The sequence below is a fragment of the Ambystoma mexicanum genome, chromosome 13 (assembly GCF_040938575.1).
Source record: "Ambystoma mexicanum isolate Mex_15411 chromosome 13, UKY_AmexF1_1, whole genome shotgun sequence".
Taxonomy (NCBI): domain Eukaryota; kingdom Metazoa; phylum Chordata; class Amphibia; order Caudata; family Ambystomatidae; genus Ambystoma; species Ambystoma mexicanum.
Window position 1 is genome coordinate 44,765,635 of NC_090938.1, and position 17,823 is coordinate 44,783,457.

The window sequence follows — 17,823 nt, forward strand, 5'->3', positions numbered from 1 at the left end:
AACCGGATATTAAATTATGCCTCCTATTATAACGATATGTATGTATATTGGCCTACGCCAAGTTGCTTAAAATTGTACGCAAATAACTCTCTACGGCAAGGTCTTGACCTTAGAAATTGATGTAAGCCGCCATCTTGAATTAAGCCTCCATTTTAGGTTAGAACCGCCATTTTGGGGGGGTTTTGTACAAAGTCACCCTGTAATCTAAAATGGCCGTCTCGTGTGCCCTTGTTCTTGCCTTAACCTCGCCAATCTCTGTAGGAGAGTTAATGTCCAACCTGCCTTCAGGCTACATGTAAGGGTCATGTAGACCTTGTCCTTTGTTGACCTCGGGAGCAGGGGATTACTTGAATTAGCAATGTTAAACTACAGGTATACAAGAACAGTAATGCTATCCGAATATAATATGTGAAACATTTGTTTGGTCTGTATTAAACCAGCATGTAAAGAGTGTAAATGTTAAAGTAAAGAGTGTAAATGTTAAATTAAAGAATAATGGAGTGTCTTAGTAAATGTATTCAAAAGTAAACCGCACGCACGAGATATGTAAATTAGGAAAGTGAACCTGGCGCGACCCTAGCCCAGTGTATGATTAACCTGTAAGAGGACTGGACATCATTTTACAAATTGTATAAATGCGTCGATGTCCAGCTAGGAAATTCCCTCACTGCTCATATTGAACCCTGCTGGTGGTCTCTGTGATGTATTGACGGCCAAATAGCTATTTGTGTGCCTTGTTGAATACTGTTCAGTTTTGTAATAAAGATTCTGGGAATCTTTACAGGCCCGTGTCGGTGTATTTTCCTTTGTTTGGTGAAACAGCCGTAATATTGTATTTTTTCTGATTCCACACAGACCATCACGCTTTAGTGTTGCAATCATCACCCAGAGTAGGGCAGGTGTTCTCAGAAGGAGTTCCTGAGCTTGCAGTGCTCAGAGATCCAAGCTCAATCTCAGTGCTGCCCCGAATAGGGCAGAAACATGGCTGGAGTCGCCTGTGGTCTCGTGCAGTAAGGAAGTAACCTGGCCTGTCCCTTTGGAGGTGGGACCAAGCCTGATTTGTGTTTAGTCTTTCCCATTCTGTGACTGACACTCAAGCTGAAAAACAAGGCTGGAAGCCTGCCCAAGACAATGCCAGTGGGTAGATGAATTCAAAACCCTCCAGCTGTCAGTCTTCAGTGTTCAAACAGAAGCCATTCCATTCTTTCCAACAGCATAGCTGCCAAGTTTCCCAGTTCCATGCGGAAATCTTTGAGCTTGTCCTATTTTTTTCCACACTGCCTGCTGGGACTTGTAGGCCCACCCTGCCAATGGCAAAATGAAACAAGCGCCTGCATGCAATTGGAAGCAAAAAGCAGGACTGGCTTGAGGTGTCACACATTGTGAGGAGTCCGATCATCCTCGCGGTGGGTGTGCGCTCACTTGGGCTTTTTTTTTAAATTTTAAATGAAATGTTATGATGGTAGATCAACCTCTGGAAAATGTGTGGGGCTAATCTGCACACATTTTCCTAAACTCACTACATGCCATACACGGGGGTGGGGGCAGTGGGGGCAAATCAGGGTAGATCATTAGCCTATTTAACTAAATATATTAATTTCCCCATTTGGCAGAACACTACGGGGTGAATTTTGTTCCCAGTCTGCGCTAAAAACTATAGCCTATCATTTAATTGGGTAACACTTTTTGTCCTGCCGAGCCCAAGGAAGTGGGGTGTCTTTGTTCTTAAATCTTTCCAACCTTATTATCCAGCGTCCCCAGCATAGGCCTTTCTTTACGTCATTACGGAGGGTGGGTGAGGGGTGGTGGGGGGGAAATCTGAAATCCAAAATTCCCCAAATCATTCCAATTTTTCTGTCTGACTACCCTAACACAGACCAAAGTGGGGGGGGGGTGTCTGAAAAACAAACCACTAAATCACCCTGTGTTTATTTTAAACAAAAGTGTGGGTGAAACCATAATTGCCAAATGTATTGGTACCAATCTTGAAATGTTATGTTATCGGTACTTGTATAGCGCACCATCACCAACGGAATTGGTCCCCAGGCGCTCTGGCGGATCTGTAAACAGGAAGGGTGGGGTACGGTTAGTCAGGAAAAGGAGAGTGGGAGATGCGGTGTGCTGTTGCAGCTTCAGCTCGGTATACACAGAGTGCTGGGCTTTGGTGCTAGTATCGGATCAGATGAAGGCCTAGAGTGCTGTGGGTGAAGTTTATGTGTTGTTGATGCGGTGTGGTAAAGTGTGTGCGGATTGCTGGGAGAGAGATGGTTGTGTGGGTTTAAGTATGCAGAAGATTGAGGGTTGGGTTAGTGGGGTCTGTATACTGGTTCAGGTACTTATGATTCTGTTAGAGTTGTATTACAGGGGTGGACTGGGAACCAAAAGCAGCCATGGAAGTAATGTTCAAAGTGGCCCCATACTACACATTTACAGCAAGTCCAACTCTTTTCCTATGGGGAAAAAGTGGAAATACCACACAAAAGAGGCCCAGGGTGCAGAGGCCTACCGGGAAATCTCCAGAGTTCCATAAAGGCCAGTCCACCCCTGGTTGTATACCTGTGGGTTGGGATGTTGCTGGTTCCTCAGGGGCCGACTCGCTTTGGTGATGTTGCGCTGACCCAACTGTATCCTATTGAGTATAGTTTGGATTGGTGGGTGCGTCTGAACCTGATCTTCATGTGTGGGACTGGGTGGGTGATATTTGTTCGCAGGTGATCTAGTGTGACCCTGGTCGGTTAAGGCTTTGCGTGGTTCAGGGTCGGAGTCGTGTTGAAGTGTTGTCCTAGTAGAACCGTCTTGGTGAGCGTGTGTATTCAGACTTTCATATCCTTCTGTCCTGACTGGTTCTTTGATTTCCGTGGGGTGAACATCCTTGGGACTGTTGTTTAGTTGTAGTTTTGTGTGGTGGGGCATTGTGCTTCCTGCTTTGTATTGGTGGACCGTGTGTAGTGATGAAACATTCTGTTTCTCACCCATTGCATTGGGCCCGTGGTGCAGTGCTTCCTTTCCCTCTCTATGTATTGTTCTAAGGGCTGTTGGGGAAGGTCATCGTTAGGTCCTGGTCCTCTTGATGATTCGTTCTAGTCTTTCTGTCTTAGTTTGCTATGTTTACTGTTTTTGGTCATATTGCGACTGTCTCCCGTTTGGTCCTTTTAGACCTTTAGGTCTACTGCTAGCCTTTTAAGCCTGCAGGAAGATCAAAATCGTGCAACACTACATGATGATTGCTTTCACTACTGCTCAGTTTAATTATTTCTTGAAGTGAAATTTGCAGAAAGTGAGGGTTTCAGTGCCCAGCATTCTGCCCCCCACTTCCTCCTACTGCCCTGTAGTGAGTGGGTTTCAGTGCCCAGCATTTGGTCCCCCCGCTGCCCTACAGTGAGTGGGTGGGTGGGTGGGTTTCAGTGCCCAGTGTTTGGTCCCCCCGCAGCCCCGCACTGAGTGGGTTTCAGTGCTCAGTGGAAACATGGCTTCTGTGCCAAGCACCCTGACGTGAGACAGGGATCTCTGTTCTTACAAGCAGTGCAGGGTGCCCACACACCTGAGCAGGCCCATCGCCCTCACACATGCCCAGGTGCCTGGTGTGGGAGGCAAGGAAGCTTCTTGCCCAGTATCGCAGTTTGCACAACGTTCAGCTCTTGCAGGTGGGAGGAAGCGATTAGCCAACATTTGCATCAAGGCGCGAACAGCAAACACACCCTTAGACGAGGCAGACACCAGCTTGCAGTCAAAACATGCCTTTAATTCCAGTGAATTTTGAGGACCATAACCACCATAAAAAAATGTGAGCAGCATGGGTGAACAACAAGACCAATACCCACGGGGTAGTGCAATCCGTGTCAGCTTTCACATATCTGCAGACGTCCTAAATGCCCCCCACTTGAAGATGGGACTTTTTATTCATTTTTTTTTTTATAGACCAAACTGCCCTCCTTACAAGTTCAGCTGCAAAGTTATCAGCCGCCCAAATCCCTCCCAACCCCTCCCCTCTCCCCCATAACGGTGCCCATAAAAAAACCCAACTCATCCAGGCCACCCAGGTTTACACATTAAGAACAAAACAAAAAAACGTTAGCAAATCATAAATTAAGGCATTTTTACAAGGCACAAACAATAGGCAACTTCAGCGTGAAATGTGACATGTGGTCAAGTTACAATGTAATTGACTGGAAATATAGAAGCTTCTCTACTGGTCGCAAATATCTCGTAGCCCAGAAGGCGCTTTTTGCAGCCACTTCCTACGAGACTGCCCCCCCCCCGCCCTCCCCGCCCTCCCTTTGTGCGTTTTTCAGTCTGGGAGGAGTAGCAATGTGACGCAGAAGACACTTTTTTTTGCAGCGGGGCAGAAACCGAGCCGGCTCCGCTTTCTTAAAATGCATAAGGGTGCAGTTGGCATGTTACAATTCTCAGTTCAATACAATCAAAGTTCGGGGGGCTGCTGGCTGGAGCGAGTGCATTCAGAGTCCATGGTAGGTCTGAGCCCCAGCACGTGCGTAATGTCATGTCTGACCCGCAGAATGGCTTTACAGGAGGCAAATCCCCCGGACAGCAGCTTTTACAGCTTCTCGCAGCCTGAACTTCTTAAAAAGAGGCACTTTCCCTTTAAAAACCTGCCCCCTAAGCACTGGTTGTGGCACATCTCCTGGGCTACTAGGCCAGCTGCTTGTGCTGTATTTCTCAGAGCCTTTAGGGCGATCTGGCAAGGCTTCTAGGATAGCTACAGGAAGGCATTCTGGGGCCTGTGCACTGGTCCCCAGTACTGGCCAGCAGTTCCTAAAGCCAGAAGCCTAAAGCTGAAACCTGCTTAGGACTGATGGCGGCTGAGCTAAAAGCGGAGCGTCTGGAGGGACTGCTGGAAGTTTCCAAGATGAGCATGGCCATTTCAAGGTGTTCTTTCTTCTTCTACCACTCGGGTAGAGGGTTCTCCAGCAGGGCGGAGATGGTGTGAAGGAGACCCCCAGGGGTTTCTCATGCAGAATTTAACTGCATAAGAAAGCCTAGGGCGTGTACACACCTAGACGGTCAAACCAGCAGAGCCCCAAATAAATACCCAGATTAAGGCAAGACCATTCTCTCAGGCTACATTTTAGTAGAAACATCAAAATCCAGTACAAACTGGTTTCCAGTTATGTTTTTTCTTTTGCAAATCAAGGCTTGTATTTCAAGTTTTTTCCCCCCGGACTTTCAAGTGTCTGGCGAAATTGTGCTCGCGGCACAGTGCAAAATTTAGAGCAGTTGAGCGACGTCTCAAGATCCTAGCAAATCCAGGTGCATTGTCAGATATGCACCAACACAATAGCCCCCTGGCGGAGGGGAGTGCTGCTCCGCAAGCACCACCACCTCCTCCTCCTCCACTCGATGGTCAGGGAGTGAGCATGCGTCATGAGGACCTTTGCTGACGTAATCGCGCCAAGGCCCCCGAAAGGGGCTCTCCTGTGCACCCTAAAGAGGGTCTCCTTACCATGAAGGCACTTCAATTGTGCCACAGTGAGTGTGTTCAGCCTCAGGGTCTGTGCCTACCCTCAGCTGAGCCTGCGGTTGATCTCCAGCGCCTGCTTGTAGACCTCAGTGACGTTCTCGCAGTCCGTCAGGGAGAAGCAGCTATCGCCCACCCGGTTCTGGTAACATTTCATGTCCCAGAGGCGGGGCCGTAACTCGACATCCTCCCCTTCCTCCAGCCGCAGGAGGTTGTCTGCGGAGATGCAGCCGCGCATGCCCCGGCTCTCCGGCATCCTCTCCGGAAGATCCAGCTGGTCGAAGGACTCCGTGGACAGGATGCTGTCCTCACTGATGGCGCTAGAGGGGCGGCTGCAGTAGGGAGACAGCGGGGCGCAATGTAAGGAGAGCTCGTCCAGAGAGCCGAAGGCCCCAGGTCCATGTGCAATGGGGCCACACACAGAGTACTTACTGTTGTGTTTGAGGATACCCTTCCTTTGGAATGGCATCCCCTCTGGAGATGGCATAGGGCAGTCCGGGGCATCGAACACAAGGGCTTCCAGGTCATTGGGTTCACAGTCCAAGATCTCCCCAGATTCACTGCGATCAGGAGAGGAGCAGTAGCCAGACTCCCGATTCCGGGAGTTCTTTAAGATTCCTTTCTTGGGCATTGCCGGCACTTCTGGGGGCAACGTATTTTGGTTGAGGGATTTCACTGGCAGGACAGGGCTGGACTCGGGAGACGGTGGCAAGCTGTCTTCCTTCCGGCACACCATGCGTGGCTCGCAGCCGCTTCCACGCTTCTTAAGGATGCCCTTGGGTCTTTTGAGGTTGCACTTGGGCGGCCCATCAGCTGCACTTATCATTGAGCCCTCTTGCATGGTCTGCGTCACGTCGTTCTCCTTTTTGGACTTCTTCAGGGAGCGTTGGCGCTCTAGCGTGACGCCGGGCATACGCTGCCTCAGAAAACAGCGCACCTTGGATCCATTCTCAAAGAGGGGTCTGGACGAACGCCGGAGCCACTCGGCCACAGTGGCAAGCGTCGACTCGCTGTCCCGCATGGACTCAAGCTCACCCATGGGCACTTTGTAGCCCCAGTTCAGCCACCAGTGGTTGGCAACGTCCTCTATGGTTGCTCGGCGCTCAGGGTTCACCATCAGCATCCACCGGATTAGCCCACATGCATCTGCCAAGAAAAATCAGATTTAGATATTAGAGCCACAATAACACACCACATCCAGCTGTTGTACATATTACTTATCAGAGACCTCCCCCAGCCATGTCCCCCCCCCCACATCTCCAATCCTACTACCACACTTTCCTCCTCGACAAGACGGCCCTCACGCAGCAGCACTGGGCGGCATTGCTAGCTTACATTACTGGCACTTTTGTAGGGTACATCAGAATGCTCTTGTGCCATAGTCTGTGTGCTGGGACCTGCGTTCTATAACAGGTGAAAACACTACACATATTCAACATTGCCCAAGAGAAACGAGCTGTTCCTCCCACTGCACAACACGTTTCCCACATATTCTAGGACTGGAGGCGGTAGGTGAGTGCACCAGGAAGGAGTGTGAATGAGAACATCTGATCTTTCGGTCCCACTGCATGCACGCTCTGGCCAAGAGATGCCACATCCCACAACCTGTCAGGACTTGGATCGCGCTTGGTAAAAATTGTGAAATAAGGTGTCGTAAGCAGTCAGTTGTGAAAGGGTCATAAGGTTCTCACAGCCTAAATATTTGAAATCCGTTGCGGATTGACGCGTGAAGGCAATACAAACTTGACCCTCTATGGCAGCAAGGTTATCAGCGCAAGGCCACGCCCTCATGAAGACAATGTGCGCTACCAAATGGCCGACTGGCTGCCGCAAGGATGGCGTCAGCAGTGGGATACAGTATTGACATTTCTCCCCCCACCCCCAAAAAAAGGAGTGCCGAAGGTTGCGCTCGCATACTTAGACTGGGGTGTGTGTGGGACTAACAAGTGGCATTGCATAGGCGCAAAGGATTAGTCAAGCTCAGAGACACCAACCCGAAGGGAGGGAGGGAGCGACGGTTGCATATAGCATCGTTACATCCAGTGCCAATGTGTAGATGCCCCTCGTCAGTTCAATATGGACTAAAGCAAAACAGGGGATGGTTTAGAATTAATCGTAACCTCCGGCATCGCTCTGGGCAACCCTACAGACCATCGTTCTTCAGCCCACCAAGCCATTATAGAAGGGGGAAAGATCATATGCAAATCAGAAAAGCACAAAAGGGGCAAAATTGCGAGACCTTAGACCGTTGTATTGCTATGCACTGCCAAGGGGGCGACCACCCGTGCGTGAATTCCTTCCTAAATTCTCGGAAAAACTCTTTGCCATCTTCCTTCAAAAGGACTGCCCTTCTGGGTTTGCATATGAGATGCGAGAAGGTACAGCAGGCATGCTCTCCTAAGTAGCTAAGTGGCCTGCGACACAGCAGGCCCGCCTACCATAGGGGCAGTTGGCACTGCTCTCGGTGGATTCAATAGGGCACGCTAGGTTTTAGTCCCTGGTCGGCAATTACTGGGACAGTTACTGTTAATAACCGCAGAGGGGCATTTATCGAAGACGTTCAACTGGAGCGAGATGCCAGCCCGAGACAAGGAAACCCCGTGCATTGTTCTCAAGCAGCCGTTCCACCCACCGGCTGCGCTTCATGTTCCCCCTTAATGGTAACCCAGGGCCGCCGAAAACGTGTAATTAATAAGTGCGGGGGTGGGGGGCATCCCTGATAAGGGAGAGAGCCCAGAATTAGGAGCTTTTAGCAAAGCAATAAAGACGGGGGAGCCCTCGAGTGGGCGAGGAACCACTTACGCCATCTGTTGTTCTGCCTTGGGAATTGCACCCCCTTAAAAGGCCAGGGTGAAAGGCAGCCAGTCGAGTGCACGTCCAACCCTGGGGGTACATGGATGTGCTTCCAGAACTCACAGGCGTAGTCCGTATGTGGAAAGGGGGGGGGGGTGGTGGAGGGGCGGTGGGTTTCACAGCCAAGGCCTGGTATGAAGGCGTCAGAGGGTCTCGGTGGTAAGAATGGTTTATCAGAGGGGTGGGAGCGGCATAGTGCCAACAGGCGTTTACGCAGGGGCTTAGGATGGTCTAAAGGGAGGGTGCCATTGGGCAGTGAAGGGCCCAGAGTGGCGTAATGTCTCCATGGTTAGAGGGTGGTGAAGCACACAAGGGCCCCGGTGGCCTCAGTGGTAAGGCGAGGTGAAGCAACCCAGGGGCCCGGAGGCATCAGTGATAAGGCGAGGTGAAGCACCCCAGGGCCCGGAGGCATCAGTGGTAAGGGGCAACTCAGCGCAGCAAGGCTCCTGAGGTCCTAACTGGTTATAGCGCCGCGAGGCGTCTGGCTCACCTGAAGGCTTGCTTGGCTCCCGGTACTCGCCGCTGCTAATCTGCTTCACCAGCTGCTTGTAGTCCTGCCCATCGAAGGGCATGGTGCCGTGGACCAGGGTGTAGAGGAGGACGCCCAGAGACCAGCTGTCCACCTGCAAGAGAAGGCGAGAAAGGCGCAGGCATGAGTGATGTGGGCAGAAACCTCCCCTGACCCCTATGCTGGGAGCCGCAGCCTGCGGACAGCTCATCTATATAGGCTGGGGCTCTGGGCTCCACCAGGCCACATACCGTGACAAATGAAGGCCACAGTGTGTGCCTCTTCCCCCCACCCTCTTTCACCCCACCACTCTGCCACCCCCCCTCTCCTCACCCCTCTCCGGCTTCAATTCCCTCTCTCCCTCTCTCCCTGCCTCAAGCTCTCCCTCCCTCCGGCTTCAAGGGGGGGTGGGGGCTCTCACCTCTGGTCCCTTATAGGGCCTGCCGTTCACGATCTCCGGGGAGGCGTACAGGGGGCTGCCGCAGTACGTCTGCAGGTACTTGTCCTGCTGGTAGAGGTTCGAGAGTCCAAAGTCTGCAATCTGGAAAGGAGCGAAAGGTCAGTCAGGGTCAGAAAAGCAGTATGGGTTCCACTCCTTTGCAAGCATGCGTTAAACAGAACCCACCACACCCCAGCACAGCAGCATCCAAAATGGCGTCAATGTCAATTCTTATTGATTGGATATTTCTAAGGCGCCTATGCAACAAATTGTGTTTCAGGCCACCACAAGACAAAAAGGAGGGGGGGGGGGAATAAGGAAGTGCATGGGAGGGAGAGGGCCACAGGGGCTAGGCGCATGCTAAGGGGAGGCCAGGTAGGCAGGTGCCAGGATTGCATGGGGTGCACTGGTGCAGGACCACAAGGTGTGTGGATTGGGCTGGGGAGGGGGGGGCTGGGTGGCCTGTGTAACTCAGTGGGAACCAGACAGGCAGCCAGCCACTGAGGCAGGTGGGGGTGTTAGCAGGTGGAAGAGGAGAAATGAAGGAGATCCTGAGAGGGTCAGGAAGACCATTCCAGAGGGAGTCACCTACAGAGGGACGGGGGGAGGAGGGGGAGAGGGGGAGAGGGGGAGAGGGGGAGAGAGGGAGAGAGGGATCTGATCTGCATAGACTTGGTGCTAGAGGACCAAAGGGTTCTAGCAGGGACGTATGAGAAAGAGTTTGATGTAGCGGTGCCTCAGGCCCCAGAAAGCCTTGTGGGTAATGCACAGGGTCTTGAACTTGATCCTGTCAGCAGCCAAGAGCCAGTGGAGAGATTTTAGGGCTGGAGAGATGCAGTCCCTCGGCTTGAGGCAAATGATACGTCTACCAGTTCTGTTCTGGATTAGTTGATGGGAGGGTAAAGGAAGCTCGAGCAAGAGGCTGTTGCAGTAGTCCAGCCTAGAGAGGACCAGGGCTCTCTAGACAATGAGCTTCTGGGGGAAGGAAGAATACCTCTGAGGAGGGGAAGCCGATAGTGGGCCTTCTTGCCAAGGTCTGCGGTGTGATGAGAGAAGATTTAAAGATGACACCTAGGTTTTTTGCCTCACAGAAGGGTGAGTGGAGAGGACCCATAGAGGGCAGTCAGAGGGAGGGAGCAAGGGTCCCAATGAGAAGGATCTCAGTCTTACTGACATCAAGGCAGAGATCATTGGTAGCACACCATGCCTGAATAGCAGTCAGTGATGAGAGAGGAGGAAGATGAGGGAAGCTTGAAGGAGAGCTGCGTGTCGTCTGCATAACACTGAAAGTGAGCAGTGAAGGAGATCAGGTCAACCAGAGGGGCAAGGTGGATGTTGAAGAGCCACGGTGAGAGGAGAGAGCCTTGAGGGATGCCACAGATGGAGAGTGTGTTAGGGTGTTAGGGGAGAGAAAAGGGCCCAGTTGGACCTGGGAAGGTTCATTCGGAGAGGAATGGGTTGAACCAGTAAATTACCAGGCCCGTGATGCCAAGGGTGTCATGGAGGCGATTTGTCAGGGTGGCATGATGGACCATGTTGAAGGCAGAGGAAAGATCCCGAAGGATAAGAACAGAAGGGGAGTTGGAATCGAGATTGCAGAGCAAGTCTTCACAGGTGTTCAGTAGAGTAGTTTGCATGCTCCAGGCTGCTCTGGAGCCAGACTGGTGGTCATGGAGACAACCAACAGATTCAGTGTGGTAGATCAGCTGGGTGCTGGCCAGCTTCTCCAAGAGTTTGCCTGGGAAAGGGCTAATCGAGATAGGGCAGTAGTTAGCCAGGCAGGCATGAAGGGTCGACAGAGGGCTTTTTGAGGAGGGGAGTGAGAGGAAAGATGCAGGGGCAAAGGGGTGGTTCCTGAAATCAGCCAGGGAAGTTTCAAAGGAGGCAATGGTGTCCATGACAGTTCTAGAGGAGCAGGGGAGCATCCGTTTGTGGGAGACTTTCATAGAGCGGACTGGAGACCTCATCTAGTGATATGGGAGAGAAAGAGGAGAGTAGAAGTGAAGGGAGGAGGGCAGGGGAGTAAAGGAAGGCCTGAGAGATGGGGGAGAGGGAGGGGAGTAAAGGAGAGTGAGGAGAGAATGTCCTGAGTTTTGGTTAGGAAATGGGAGGCCAGTACAGTGCAGAGGGTCAAGGATGGCAGAGAAGTGGAGATTGCAGTAGGATTGGCGAGTTCCTTGCAGATTTTAAACATTTTGCTTGTGATGTTTGTGTCTCCAGAGATGCAGCCTTGGCTATGGACCCTCTTCTTATTCAGATGGAGAGTCTGTACTGCCTTTGGAGAATGGCAGCAGGCCAGTGTGTCAGAGGATGTGCCCAATGCCCGCACTTCCGCTCAGCAACTCTGTACATGCGTTTCAGAGAGGCTAGGTTGGAGTCCTACCAGGTGTTGCGCTTGGAGACGCGCTTCATGCAGATCCTCATGACAGGGGCAAGGATGTCCACGGTGTTGGTGATAGAGAAGTGAAGATTAGCAAGGGCAGAGTCAGTGTGGGGGTCCGTGGTGGGAGGGGGAATAAATGTGGTGGCAAAAGCAGCAGCTGACACTAATGACGGAGAAGGAGACTGGTAGTGTGGGGGAGACTTAACCGGGGGACCCAAGAGATCTAGAGGAGAGGAGAGCATGGTCAGACCAGGAGAGAGGCATCACAACTCTTCTTTTGATAACTGTTTGGTGTGGTTGGAGGCTATAGTATAGTATTTCCTCAAACAAACATGAGCCCCCCCCCCCACTTCACTGCCTCCACTTATGGTGATTGAATCTCACCCCTTCCCCTTGATCACCAGCCCTCCCCCATTTCCTCTGACCGGAAAGAAGTTGGGCATGTGAGGTGAGGTCTGCTGAGCCCTGGGCACTTAATCACAGGCCACGGCTGGGTGTCTGTCGGCAATGAAAGTGGGGGGCAGGCAGAGGATACCCCTCTTTGCACAGACACCTGATGAGCCGGTCCCCCAATTCCCATGCACCCCAAGCTACATGGGAACCTTGGCTCGGCCAAGGGGTGAGGCCCCACTAAAGTGTGGTAGGGGAGGCCAGTGCCGTGGAGAATGAGTGACTTCACAGCCGTCTTTGAAAGCAGTAATGTGGGCACTGGCTGCAAGGCGCAATGCCTGGGATACAAGGTTTTAAGGGCACGCCAAGCACTTCGCAGTGCTGAGAACTGGTTTTCACACAATCCTTTCCCTTCTCTGTAATCCCTCCTGGGGTGGCACTGTGCCATGCTGCCCACACCCGGATCCCTGGGCCAGGTGTGAGGGAGTGCAGCAAACATCCTGCCATGTGCCCGCTGGGGCAGGCCTGTGAAGCTTACCAGGAAACAAGGACATACAGCAAGCTTAAGTATAGGGCATGTCTGTGCAGCCTGCTCCGGTGAAGGGAGGGTGTGGTGGGCAGGGCCTTCCCAGGAGGCCCAGCGAAGAAGCACCCAGAGCCTGGGTACAGAGAAGCAGAGAAGGGGACGCAAGCCCAGGTATAGGCCACAAGGAGCCTGGGTACAGAGAAGCAGAGAAGGGGACGCAAGCCCAGGTATAGGCCACAAGGAGCCTGGGTACAGAGAAGCAGAGAAGGGGACGCAAGCCCAGGTATAGGCCACAAGGAGCCTGGGTACAGAGAAGCAGAGAAGGGGACGCAAGCCCAGGTAGAGGCCAAGGGGAGCCTGGGTACAGAGAAGCAGAGAATGCCTCGCGACCCCGGGTATAGGCCACAGGGAGCCTGGGTGCAGAGAATGCCTCGCGACCCCGGGTATAGGCCACAGGGAGCCTGGGTGCAGAGAATGCCTCGCGACCCCGGGTATAGGCCACAGGGAGCCTGGGTGCAGAGAATGCCTCGCGACCCCGGGTATAGGCCACAGGGAGCCTGGGTGCAGAGAATGCCTCGCGACCCCGGGTATAGGCCACAGGGAGCCTGGGTGCAGAGAATGCCTCGCGACCCCGGGTATAGGCCACAGGGAGCCTGGGTGCAGAGAATGCCTCGCGACCCCGGGTATAGGCCACAGGGAGCCTGGGTGCAGAGAATGCCTCGCGGCCCCGGGTATAGGCCACAGGGAGCCTGGGTGCAGAGAATGCCTCGCGGCCCCGGGTATAGGCCACAGGGAGCCTGGGTGCAGAGAATGCCTCGCGGCCCCGGGTATAGGCCACAGGGTGCCTGGGTGCAGAGAATGCCTCGCGACCCCGGGTATAGGCCGCAGGGAGCCTGGGTGCAGAGAATGCCTCGCGACCCCGGGTATAGGCCACAGGGAGCCTGGGTGCAGAGAATGCCTCGCGACCACGGGTATAGGCCACAGGCAGCCTGGGTGCAGAGAATGCCTCGCGACCCCGGGTATAGGCCACAGGGAGCCTGGGTGCAGAGAATGCCTCGCGACCCCGGCTATAGGCCACAGGGTGCCTGGGTGCAGAGAATGCCTCGCGACCCCGGCTATAGGCCACAGGGAGCCTGGGTGCAGAGAATGCTTCGCGACCCCAGGTATAGGCCACAGGGAGCCTGGGTACAGAGAATGCCTCGCGACCCCAGGTATAGGCCACAGGGAGCCTTGGTGCAGAGAATGCCTCGCGACCCCGGGTATAGGCCATTGGGAGCATGGCTATGGAGCAGGCTGGTCCAGCCTACCCAGGGAGCCCGGGTATAGGCCACAGGGAGCCTGGGTATGGAGCAGGCTGGTCCAGCCTTCCCAGGGAGTTCAGAGTATAGGCCACAGGGAGCCTGGGTATGGAGCAGGCTGGTCCAGCCTTCCCAGGGAGCCTGGGTATAGGCCACAGGGAGCCTGGGTATAGGCCACAGGGAGCCTGGGTATGGAGCAGGCTGGTCCAGCCTTCCCAGGGAGCCCGGGTATAGGCCACAGGGAGCATGGGTATGGAGCAGGCTGGTCCAGCCTTCCCAGGGAGCCCGGGTATAGGCCACAGGGAACATGGGTATGGAGCAGGCTGGTCCAGCCTTCCCAGGGAGCTCAGAGTATAGGCCACAGGGAGCATGGCAATGGAGCAGGCTGGTCCAGCCTTCCCAGGGAGCTCAGAGTATAGGCCACAGGGAGCATGGCTATGGAGCAGGCTGGTCCAGCCTTCCCAGGGAGCCCGGTTATAGGCCACAGGGAGCATGGGTATGGAGCAGGCTGGTCCAGCCTTCCCAGGGAGCTCCGAGTATAGGCCACAGGGAGCCTGGGTATGGAGCAGGCTGGTCCAGCCTTCCCAGGGAGCTCAGAGTATAGGGCATAGAGAGCCTGGGTACAGAGAATGCCCCACGACCCCGGGTATAGGCCACAGGGAGCCTGGGTACAGAGATTGCCTCGCGACCCTGGGTATAGGCCACAGGGTGCATGGCTATGGAACAGGCTGGTCCAGCCTTCCCAGGGAGCTCAGAGTAGAGGGCACAGAGAGCTTGGGTATGGAGCAGGCTGGTCCAGCCTTCCCAGGGAGCTCAGAGTATAGGGCATAGAGAGCTTGGGTATGGAGCAGGCTGGTCCAGCCTTTCCAGGGAGCCTGGGTATAGGCCACAGGGAGCCTGGGTATAGGCCACAGGGAGCCTGGGTATGGAGCAGGCTGGTCCAGCCTTCCCAGGGAGCCCGGGTATAGGCCACAGGGAGCATGGGTATGGAGCAGGCTGGTCCAGCCTTCCCAGGGAGCTCAGAGTAGAGGGCACAGAGAGCTTGGGTATGGAGCAGGCTGGTCCAGCCTTCCCAGGGAGCTCAGAGTAGAGGGCACAGAGAGCTTGGGTATGGAGCAGGCTGGTCCAGCCTTCCCAGGGAGCTCAGAGTATAGGGCATAGAGAGCAGGCCTTTGCAGCCTACACAGGCAGTCTGGGTACAGCGGCTGGTCCGTGCAGCCTTCCCACAGCCACCCATCAGTCGCTAGTCACATGCCATTATTTATAACATTTTTTGGTATTAAAGCATTCACTCGGGAAACCAAAAAAATTGTGATGCCAAGTGCCTCCTATGAGCCAAAACTATGCAGCCTCACCAGGTGGCACCAAGGCGCCATGAGTGCTGAAGCGCCTCCTGTGTCAATGACACCCGAGATGGTTTTCTACCTTACCTAGACCGAGATAATAGGACCCAGAGGGGAAGTGGGTTCCATGGGACTGGACTGCTAGGACCCAGAGGGGAAGTGAGTTCCATGGGACTGAACTGCTAGGACCCGGAGGGTGACACGGGCTACATGGGACTGCACTGCTAGGACCCGGAGGGTGACACGGGCTACATGGGACTGGACTGCTAGGACCCGGAGGGGAAGCGGGTTCCATGGGACTGGACTGCTAGGACCCGGAGAGGAAGCGGGTTGCTAGGACCAGGAGAGGAAGCGGGTTCCATGGGACTGGACTGCTAGGACCCGGAGAGGAAGCGGGTTCCATGGGACTGGACTGCTAGGACCTGGAGGGTGCTCCCCCCACATATACACACCACCCCCTCTTCCTGAAAGAATGGGCACCCTGCCAGTGCCGCCCCCACATACACACACACCGCCCCCTCTTCCTGAAAGAATGTGCAACCTGGCAGTGCCCCCCCCCCCCAAATACACACACCGCCCCCTCTTCCTGAAAGAATGGGCACCATGCCAGTGCCCCCGCCCCCACATACACACACGCACATCAACTGTAAGGAAGTCAAAGTGCAACTCCGCTTATTTTTCTGCCGAGAGCTTCCTTGAGAGACTTCGCCCCATGTATTGGCCCCCGTAGAGGGCATTTCTTTGGAAGGCGCTTCCTTCCCCCCTCCCCTCCCGCCCACTCACTCACCTTCACGTTCCCATTCGCGTCCAGGAGGATGTTCTCCAGTTTCAAGTCTCGGTGGACTATCCCGTTCTAGAAGAAGCCAAAATAATTCGTATTAACTCAATCCAATAGGCAGTCAGCTTCTGGGGATGGAAGGGTTAACATGTTAAGCAACCATGGGAGACAGCACCCTGAGAAAAGGGAAGTGTGGGAGGTATGGGGGGGGTGAGACGGTAGTGCGGGGCTGGGGAGAAAGTTTGAAAGGGGAGGTAAGGGAAGACAAGCATTGGCAGTACCAACTGTTTGTGTAGGCATGGGAAAGTAATTTGCCTGGCAATGCTGTAGTGCTTTTAACTGGCCAATGATGGTAGCGGGGGGAAAATGGCATGAGTACCTGCCCATCTAACAGCACTGCCTGGCAAATGCCTAATACTTATAGACAAACGAAAACTATTGGCTTTGCCAGTGCTTGCTTTTAACAGAACTTCTGTGAAGGACAATCACAGTGCTTATAATTCTAGCGGCTGAAGGCAGACCTGGTTTTAATGTTTGTATTACACAAGTAGTGGGTTTGCAACTCCAATTAGGTCATTAACACTCAGAAGAGTGCTTTGAAAAAACACTGGCAGGAACTTCAAGTGCAAAGTTTGACGGTAAGGCTTGATACAGCGAGCTCAAACAGTTCCCATGGGGAGGCATTTGGGTAGGGAAGCCCGGGAACTGGTTGGGTAAATAACCAAACACCTATAAGCTTTTTACCTTGCTCATATGCCATATCTCCTCATCTGTTCCCTACTGCAATAGTTTCAGCTAACAGGTGGCGCTAAAGCGTCACCGAATAGCCGAAACTAAAGAAGGGCCAGAGGACATGAAAGGGCAGAGCAGTCTCATTATGGGAGAACTATAAGAAAGACAGGTCTCCTCCTACCCAGAACTCCTCTGGGGTGGCGGGGGCAGGGAGCTCAGGCAGGTCCCATGCCTCCCTACAGAAGAACAGAAGCGGTCTGAGTTCATGGCTGTTCAAAGCGCTACATTAATATAGGTTAATGCCCCCAATCGTTTGAAGGTAGCGGCTCAGTCCAGCCTGGGGGATTATGAACAGCGCATATTTGAAATATTTCATCAAAGCAGAGACACCGCCCTTGCTTATGTCTCTATTGGACAGAGCCCGAATGCCCTTGCGGCGCGCGCCGACTGCCATTCCAGGCCGGGGAGCGGAGAAGGCCAGCGGGCATTTTCCACCTCACTGTCCAACCTCACCACCGGCCACTTTCCAAAACACAGCTAATGCGCTCCACGCCTTAAGGTGTCGGCGTGGAATGCACCCTCGGACCCACCCGTACACCTGAGGCGTCAACCTTGAAAGGCCGCTACCACCAGGAGAGTGCCGCAGAAAAAGGTGTCATTAGCAGGGCTTATATGGCACAGTAAGGCCCTCCAGTGTGGCTGCAAGACGCTGGTGTAAAAAGGACACAATCCATCTAAAGTCAGTATTGAAAACCTTTACAAACGGTGTAGTTGCTAAACGTGGGCTAATATGGACAGCCCTCACACAGTGTAGTGTCTCACCCCGTGCCAATATGGACGCCCTTACATACAGTGTCGTGTCTCACCCTGTGCCAATATGGACGCCCTTACCCAGTGTCCTGTCTCACCCTGTGCCAATATGGACGCCCTTACACACCGTGTTGTGTCTCACCCCGTGTCAATATGGACGCCCTTACCCAGTGTCCTGTCTTACCCTGTGCCAATATGGACGCCCTTACACACCGTGTTGTGTCTCACCCCGTGTCAATATGGACGCCCTTACCCAGTGTCCTGTCTCACCCTGTGCCAATATGGAC

General features: G+C 53.7%; 1 protein-coding gene across 3 annotated transcripts in view; it reads right to left on the reverse strand.

Moving 5' to 3' along the window:
• Nucleotides 1–3,721: 3,721 nt before the first annotated feature.
• The window catches only part of NUAK2 (NUAK family kinase 2), an 87,915-nt gene continuing 73,813 nt past the window's right edge, over nucleotides 3,722–17,823 (reverse strand). For all 3 annotated transcript variants that reach the window (XM_069633145.1, XM_069633143.1, XM_069633144.1), the window contains exons 4-7: nucleotides 16,004–16,069; nucleotides 9,259–9,378; nucleotides 8,820–8,952; nucleotides 3,722–6,622 (exon numbers count right to left, since the gene is read on the reverse strand). In XM_069633145.1, coding sequence (XP_069489246.1) covers nucleotides 5,523–6,622; nucleotides 8,820–8,952; nucleotides 9,259–9,378; nucleotides 16,004–16,069 — 1,419 coding nt within the window. In that variant the 3' untranslated portion in view covers nucleotides 3,722–5,522. The remainder of the gene's footprint in view (nucleotides 6,623–8,819; nucleotides 8,953–9,258; nucleotides 9,379–16,003; nucleotides 16,070–17,823) is intronic.